The 7,538-nt window shown below is 58.3% G+C and overlaps 1 protein-coding gene across 1 annotated transcript in view; it reads left to right on the forward strand.

The window, feature by feature from the left end:
* Positions 1 to 1,448: 1,448 nt before the first annotated feature.
* PSD (pleckstrin and Sec7 domain containing) overlaps positions 1,449 to 7,538 on the forward strand; it is a 13,654-nt gene continuing 7,564 nt past the window's right edge. The window contains exons 1-9 of the mRNA XM_040624388.1: positions 1,449 to 2,102; positions 2,383 to 2,485; positions 2,978 to 3,338; positions 4,083 to 4,523; positions 5,739 to 5,933; positions 6,097 to 6,177; positions 6,384 to 6,496; positions 7,009 to 7,067; positions 7,174 to 7,263. Of these exons, the coding sequence (XP_040480322.1) occupies positions 1,449 to 2,102; positions 2,383 to 2,485; positions 2,978 to 3,338; positions 4,083 to 4,523; positions 5,739 to 5,933; positions 6,097 to 6,177; positions 6,384 to 6,496; positions 7,009 to 7,067; positions 7,174 to 7,263 (2,097 nt within the window). The remainder of the gene's footprint in view (positions 2,103 to 2,382; positions 2,486 to 2,977; positions 3,339 to 4,082; positions 4,524 to 5,738; positions 5,934 to 6,096; positions 6,178 to 6,383; positions 6,497 to 7,008; positions 7,068 to 7,173; positions 7,264 to 7,538) is intronic.

Here is a 7,538-nt window from a genome sequence, read left to right on the forward strand (position 1 = left end):
GGGGGAGGGACTGAGAGGCAGGCGGGCCTGGAGCAAGCGGGAGCAAGCGGGAGCCGCGCTGCCTTCACAGCTGAGCTGGGCCCAGCCTCTTCCCCGCCTCTCCTCGGCCCCAGCTCCAGGCGAGCAGCGGTGAGTACTGAGGCAGCTCCAGTCGGAGCTGCAGTGGGGATGCCCTGGGCCCCCGCTGAGCTTCAGAAACCTGCCTGGTAGGGCTGCTGCTCCTGACCTCTGCCCCTACCCTGCTTTGCCACCAGAGGCCCCTTTACCCGTTTAAGGGCTGGACAAGATCTGTCATTCCCTTAAGAGGGAAGGAAGGGACAGGGTCTGGTGCAGCCTTCCCACCCAGAGACAGGTGACTGGTGGGGGTTGGGGGAGAGGGTGTGTGCTCCGGCTTAAGTATGTGTGTGCGGGTGCATCTGTATTTGTGTGTGGTTGTGACTAGTAGGTCTCTGTGAGTGTCTGATACGCCTGTGTCTGTGTGCATTGGAGAATGAGGCCCTGTGTGTATATTTGGGTGTCTCTTTGTGTGTTCTTGTTTGATGACAGTGTGTGTGTGTAAAATAAGCATGTGCCTTTCCATTACACGCATATTTGTTATGACTGTGAGAGTGTATGAGGGTGTGTCTTTGGGCAATGTGTGTGTGTGTGCCTGGGTCTGTATGTACAGGAGGTATTGCCTATGAATATGTTTAACTGTGTACTGACATTATTTGTCCATGTGTGTGTGTGTGTGTGTGTGTGTACCTGTATGAAGAACAAAAATGTCCCTTTCCCGTTCAGCATGTATACATTGGGGTAGGAGCCTCAGTTTTCCTCCCCTTCACCATATGCCTCTCAGCCCCTCATAGTCCCTATATAACAGCCCCCCCCATCTTCCTGCCTTTCCTTCTAGGAGGCCTGAGTTCTCTCTTACTCAGTGAGGGACCTCCCTAAGAGAGACTGTGGGGGACCCATGGCTGTAAGATGGTTCTGATTGGCTGACACTCCTGGTCCAGAGGTTGGGGTACCAGCCTTCCCCCTTCACCACCAGAAGTAGCTCCAAAATGCTACAGGGACTCTGAACTCACTCAACTTCTGAAATAGCTTCCTTTCTCCTCCCAGGGTGATGCTCAGGGCCCCCAGACAGAAGGGAAGGAGCCGGGGGCTATTGGGGATACGATTCTTTTCTCCTCAGGCTTCCATGGAAGTAGCCCAAGTAGGAGGCCTGATCACTTCTAGGGGTGGGATCAATGATGCCATATTCCCGGGTTGGGCTAGGCCCCTGGCTCTCAGATGCCCCACCCCGCTTTCCCCTCCCTGTCTGTGCTCTCCTGCCCATCCACCTTCCCTGCAGCTCACCCCCTGCTCCCCCTTCCTCTCTTGCAGGCCTGTCCGAAGAGCATGCTGCCCCCTTACTCCCCGCCTGGCCTCGCCATCCCTGCCCCCCCAGCCTGACCCCCGGCCCCAGCATGGCCCAGGGTGCCATGCGCTTCTGCTCGGAGGGCGACTGTGCCATCTCCCCACCACGATGCCCACGCCGCTGGCTCCCCGAAGGCCCGGTGCCACAAAGCCCCCCAGCCAGCATGTATGGCAGCACAGGCTCCCTGCTACGGCGGGTGGCAGGTCCAGGTCCCCGAGGCCGGGAGCTGGGACGTGTGACAGCACCCTGTACACCCCTGCGTGGCCCTCCCTCACCCCGTGTTGCTCCCTCACCCTGGGCACCCTCTTCACCCACTGGGCAGCCCCCACCAGGAGCTCGGAGCTCTGTGGTCATATTCCGCTTTGTGGAGAAGGCCAGCGTGAGGCCACTAAATGGGCTACCTGCTCCTGGAGGCTTGAGTCGGAGCTGGGACCTGGGTGGGGTCTCTCCTCCCAGGCCCACCCCAGCCCTTGGGCCTGGCTCCAATCGGAAGTTGCGGCTAGAGGCATCCACATCAGACCCACTCCCAGCCAGAGGAGGCTCAGCTCTGCCTGGCAGCCAGGGCCTTATACATGGGCCACCAGCCCAACCTCAGGTTGGGGTAGATGGCCTTTACTCTTCTCTCCCCAATGGGCTGGGGGGACCCTCTGAGCACCTGGCCAAGCTATTCCCAGGACCTGCTGACACTGGACTCCTGAACCAGGTATGCGACCTCCCTTGGGTTCCCTGAAACCCCAGAGCCCCAGCAAAGGGGCAAGGGTTGGCTCTTTGACAGTTTTGGGCCTGTCAGCTGTTCACTCTGAATTCTTCAATCTACCTAAATCTGTCTCTTTCTTGCCCTCCATGTTTGTCCCTGTGCCTCGGCACCTTTATATCTGTCCCTGTGTGTTTTTCTGTCTGTGTTTCTGTCCCATGTTCTTGTGTCTTTGTATGTGTGGCTTTATCTCTGGGTGCTTGTGTCTATCTCTCCCTCCTTGGCTTAGGGGGACACCTGGTCCTCCCCCCGGGAAGTCTCCTCTCATGCCCAGAGAATTGCTCGAGCCAAATGGGAATTCTTCTATGGCTCTCTGGACCCCCCAAGCTCAGGTAAGATCCTGGACTGAGGCAAGGGGAACAGGGCAGGGCCTTCTCCACAGCAGCTGAGGCATGGTAGGGAGCCTTCCTTTAAACCTCCCCGCAATCATTTCCTGGGCTCATGAGTTGCCTAATGCCTCTCCAAGCCTCAAACTTTCCATCTGTGTTATGATGGAGGGTCAGGGGATCATGGCTGGGTTGGGCACCTGGAGGAAGCTAGATTGTGGAGAGAGGGGATGGCAGGATGGCAAGGGTCATTCTATGAAGTAGAAAAGAAGCTGGTCTCCCTCAGACCCCTCAAAGTTATTTGACAAGAACTTGATTTGAAACAGGCTTCACTGGCACCAGGAATAAGCTGAGTTTGTAGCAGGAAGAATGGTGGCTAGACAGTGAAAGAACTTCCTGCCAATATGAGCAGCGGGAAAGAGCTCCTTCCTAGAACAGAATCAAGACAGGGAGCTGACCAGGATAACCTCTTGACCAGGATGTCTATGCATACTGCAGGTGCTAAGCCCCCAGAGCAGGCCCCCCCATCTCCACCTGGGGTGGGCTCAGGGCAGGGCTCTGGGGTGGCTGTGGGGCGAGCAGCCAAGTACTCCGAGACGGACCTGGACACGGTACCCCTGAGGTGCTACCGCGAGACGGACATCGATGAGGTGCTGGCTGAGCGGGAGGAAGCTGACTCGGCCATCGAGAGTCAGCCCAGCTCTGAGGGCCCACCTGGCACTGCCCGCCCACCTGCTCCACGTTCCGGTCCATTCCTTGGCCCTTGTCCCAGCCTGGGCAGTGGAAATGAGGACGAGGACGAGGCAGGTGGGGAAGAGGAAGTGGACGATGAGGTGTTTGAGGCTTCAGAGGGGGCCCGGTGAGTGTGGGACTGGGAAAGGATTGTGGCTTGCTCCTTGGAGCTGCCCCAAAGGCAGAGCTGGGGTCAGAGGGACTGGAATGGAGATGAGGGTGGGACTGGGAGGGTCAGGACCAAGCTAGCGGTGCTGACAGGGCAATGCAGCAGGAGATTCTGGACAGAGGCCCCAGGCCTGCCAGAATGCTGGGAATGTGGGGGGTGGGGTATGTGTCAGCAAGAGCCCATAGGGTAAGGAGCAGCCAGGACAGAGGAGAAAAGGGGTTCTAGTGAAGAACAGGAGGTAGAGTGAGAGGGCAGGGGCCAGAATCAAGCCTGGGGGCGTGGGAGCATCAATCCAGATCCTGGCAGGAGAGTGGGGAGTGTGGGGGCTTTCCTCTCCGTCTCACACCCCACTGCAGCTTGGAGCCTCATCTTCTTCTCCTAAGATGTTGCCAGAAATAGACATGGGATGGCAGGAGGGGAGAGGATCAAGGAGAAGGAGGAGGAGAAAGGGAGATTAGCAGGGAGGAAGAGAGGAGAGGGATTGGGTGCTGGGGACGGGTAAGGCTGGGCTGCCTCAGGGGCATTGAATAGCTTGGTGAAGCTGTAGTGGGGACTCCCTACACAGGTGGCTTTTTTAGAGGGCTGGGGGCCTGTGAAAAGGAGGTGATAATCCCCTTCACAGAGTCATATGAGAATTCAATGAAATGCTACCCAAGAGCTGTCCTTTGGGCCCCTGATCAGAGACTCTCCCTGCCCCTGCAGGCCAGGCACCCGGATGCCTCACCCTGGGCCTCTCAAGTCGCCTGTGCCCTTTCTACCTGGGACCAGCCCCTCGGCTGATGGGCCTGACTCTTTCAGTTGTGTGTTTGAAGCCATCTTGGAGTCACACCGAGCCAAGGGCACCTCCTACACCAGCCTTGCCTCGCTGGAGGCCCTGGCCTCACCTGGCCCAACCCAGAGCCCTTTCTTCACCTTTGAGCTGCCTCCCCAACCCCCTGCCCCCCGGCCTGACCCGCCTGCTCCCGCCCCACTTGCACCTCTTGAGCCAGATTCTGGTACCAGCTCCGCTGCTGACGGGCCTTGGACACAGAGAGGGGAGGAAGAGGAGGCAGAGGCTGGAGCCAAGCAGGCCCCAGGGAGGGAGCCCCCTAGTCCCTGCCACTCAGAAGACAGCTTTGGGCTGGGGGCGGCACCCCTGGGCAGGTGAGTGATTCCTTTGGTTCCTCAGAACTGAGGTCGCCAGGGCCCCAGGAACAGCTGCTCCAAGGGAAAGAGCCTGACTGCCAAGATGCAGTTTATATTCCTGACCCCTGATAGAGTGGTTAGGGGATGTAGATGTCTGCTTTTCCATTTGGGGGACTACTGCCATTGGCTGTGAGTGGGAGCCCCTCACAGCCCACCCCCCTCGGTCTAAAATCCAGTGACTTGAAAAACCATGATTCAGGATTGAAGAGTCCTCAGAAAGTACCCTCCTTTCTTTCTAGGAAGGCCCTTCCTTCCCCAGACAGAGCCTCTAATCTGCTTAGAATTCTGGTGACCTTACCCCACCCAGCCTGGAGTCTTTTTCCAAAGATGGAGCCACCAGCCTCTCCCATTGCTTCCCTCCCTTGTCGCCTCCCCTCTTCGGTCAGGAGCCTCTCACCCTTCTCCAGAAAGTCCTTTCACCAGTCTAACCTTTCTGCTCTCCCTCTGCCAGCTACCCTCTCAGTCACGGAAGCCATGGCAACAGGAGGGGGTGGCCAGGGAGACAGGGTTGCCTAGCAACCAGGAGTTTCCGGCCTCTGTCTCTGGGGTGACAGGTGGCTTTGCGAGTAGAGCAGCTGCGATGGCGGGAAGGGAAGGGGAGGAGGAGACAGGGGATGAATGGGGTGCACATTGACCCGCATTCCCCTCTACCCCAGAGCCTGCCTCTTTGTGGGTGGAAGAGAAGGCCCAAGGGGGAGGCTCCTCTGCCTTTTAAAAGGCCAGAAAAGACAGACATAGGAGTGAGAAGGCATCCCTGCTGCCCTCAAATCATTGTTTGACCCTCCACTGTTCCACTCTGGCAGCCTCTCTATATCCCACTTTTGCCCATATTCTCAGAGATAGAGGACTGTGTTCTCAGTAGGGCCAATGTGAAGATGGGAAATCTGTGCCTAATAGCGAACTCCATAGGGTGCTTTGGAAAGCAGTCAAAATTGCCACAGGAGAAAGATGGATGTGGGTTAAATTTGATGGAGGACTTCTACAGAGAGATGGTAAAGGTGGGATCAGCTGATAGAGGGAACCTGTACAGTGTCCTTCTCTGGAGAAAAGAAAAATGCCTTCCCCGTGTCCCAAACTCCCCATCTCTGTCTTTTGGGTTTGGAGGCAGAGGAAGGATCTGAATGACCTCAGAGGGACTGCCCCCACCTCTGAGCTGCTGTTCTACCCTGGCAGCGAACCACCGCTGAGCCAGCTGGTGTCCGACTCAGACTCAGAGCTGGACAGCACAGAGCGGCTGGCCCTGGGAAGCACAGACACCTTGTCCAATGGGCAGAAAGCAGACCTGGAGGCCGCGCAGCGCCTAGCTAAGAGGCTATACCGACTAGACGGCTTCAGGAAGGCTGATGTGGCCCGGCACCTGGGCAAGAAGTAAAGTCATTGGCTGGGATTGAGGCGGGGGTAGAGGGGATGCGTCCTGTGGGCAGCACCTCCACATGCCCTCTATCTAACGGCCCCAGCTCTGTAGGTAACCCCACCTGGCCCCTTGACCCTTTCCCTTGAGACTCCACCTGTCTATCTGCCCTGCCCACAGCAATGACTTCAGCAAACTTGTGGCTGGCGAGTACCTCAAGTTCTTTGTCTTCACGGGCATGACTCTGGACCAAGCTCTCAGGTGGGTGTTAAGCCTTTTGAGGTCAGCCCCCACTCTCCAGGCCTGGTATGCAGGACCTCCGTGGTGCCTCCCCGGAGCCCCTGTGAGTCTTCTAAGCTGCCTAGACGTCATCCTTCCCAGGCTGGCTGGGCATGGCCAAAAGCTGGGGCTGCCTGGTTAGGGGACCTCAGGTAGGGGTGACATGCTCCCTCTTCCCCACTCCCCAGGGTGTTTCTGAAGGAGCTGGCCTTAATGGGTGAGACGCAGGAACGGGAGCGCGTGCTGGCCCACTTCTCCCAGAGATACTTCCAGTGCAATCCCGGAGCCCTGTCCTCAGAGGGTGAGGAAGCCAGGGGACAGGGCTTTCCCAGCTAGTCACCAAGGCACATGGGCACAGTGTGTGTGCACAGGAGCATGAGCGTGTGTCGGGGTGAATGCATGCACAAGCTTGCAGGCACGTGAGCATGTGTGTGTGCAGTGCTGACGTGGCGTCATGAATGTGGAAATGTGCATGTGGGCAAGCATTGCTAGGGTCTAGTGTGTACAATCAAGAGCAGGTGTCTTCGCATGCCACTGTCCACATACAATGTGATTTGGCTGCACCAGGCAGCATAACTGTGAGGGGCGCACTGGCCTGTGTGTAGTGCATACTCCCAGAGGCATGTGGGTGTTGGGGAAAAGGGAAAAGAAAGGGCTTTCGTAGGAGGAGGTGGGGCTCACTGTGGGGTTCAGGACTTGCAAAAGTATGATTGTGGGCCAGAGGGGTCAGGAGATAAACTGGAAGGCTGGGGAAGATAGCTGTGGGAAGAGTGCCTGGGAAGTGGCCGAGGCTGAATGTCAACTCTCCCCTAGACGGTGCGCACACGCTGACCTGCGCCCTCATGCTACTCAACACCGATCTCCATGGCCATGTGAGTGGGGGGCTGGCGGGAGGGAGCCCAGAAAACAGACCACGTCCAGAGACTTCAAGGCCTGAGGCCCAAGGCCTCCCTCACAGGCCTCTGTGCCCTCACTTAGAACATTGGGAAGCGCATGACCTGCGGAGACTTCATCGGGAACCTGGAGGGCCTCAATGAAGGCGGAGACTTCCCCAGGGAGCTGCTCAAGGTGGGGGTGGGGGGGGGAGCGGCGAAGGGGGACGGGTCAGGGTAGAGGTTGCTGGAGGGGAGGGATGGGGACCTGTCGGTAGCGTGGAGGTTGGTGAGGTGAGGGGCTTGCCGGCCCCCAGCTCCTGCTGCTGGAGCCTGGGCTCTCGTGACTCAGCTTGGGGACCGCCCCCTCCCCCAACCCCCACAAGCAGGCTCCCCTGAACATGCGCACTGCTTGCGGCCAAGTGCAGTCTTGGCCGTGCACAGCGGGGGGGGGGGGGGGGGGGGGGGGGG

This window comes from Ursus maritimus, unplaced genomic scaffold (assembly GCF_017311325.1).
Source record: "Ursus maritimus isolate PB19 unplaced genomic scaffold, ASM1731132v1 scaffold_7, whole genome shotgun sequence".
NCBI classification, from domain to species: domain Eukaryota; kingdom Metazoa; phylum Chordata; class Mammalia; order Carnivora; family Ursidae; genus Ursus; species Ursus maritimus.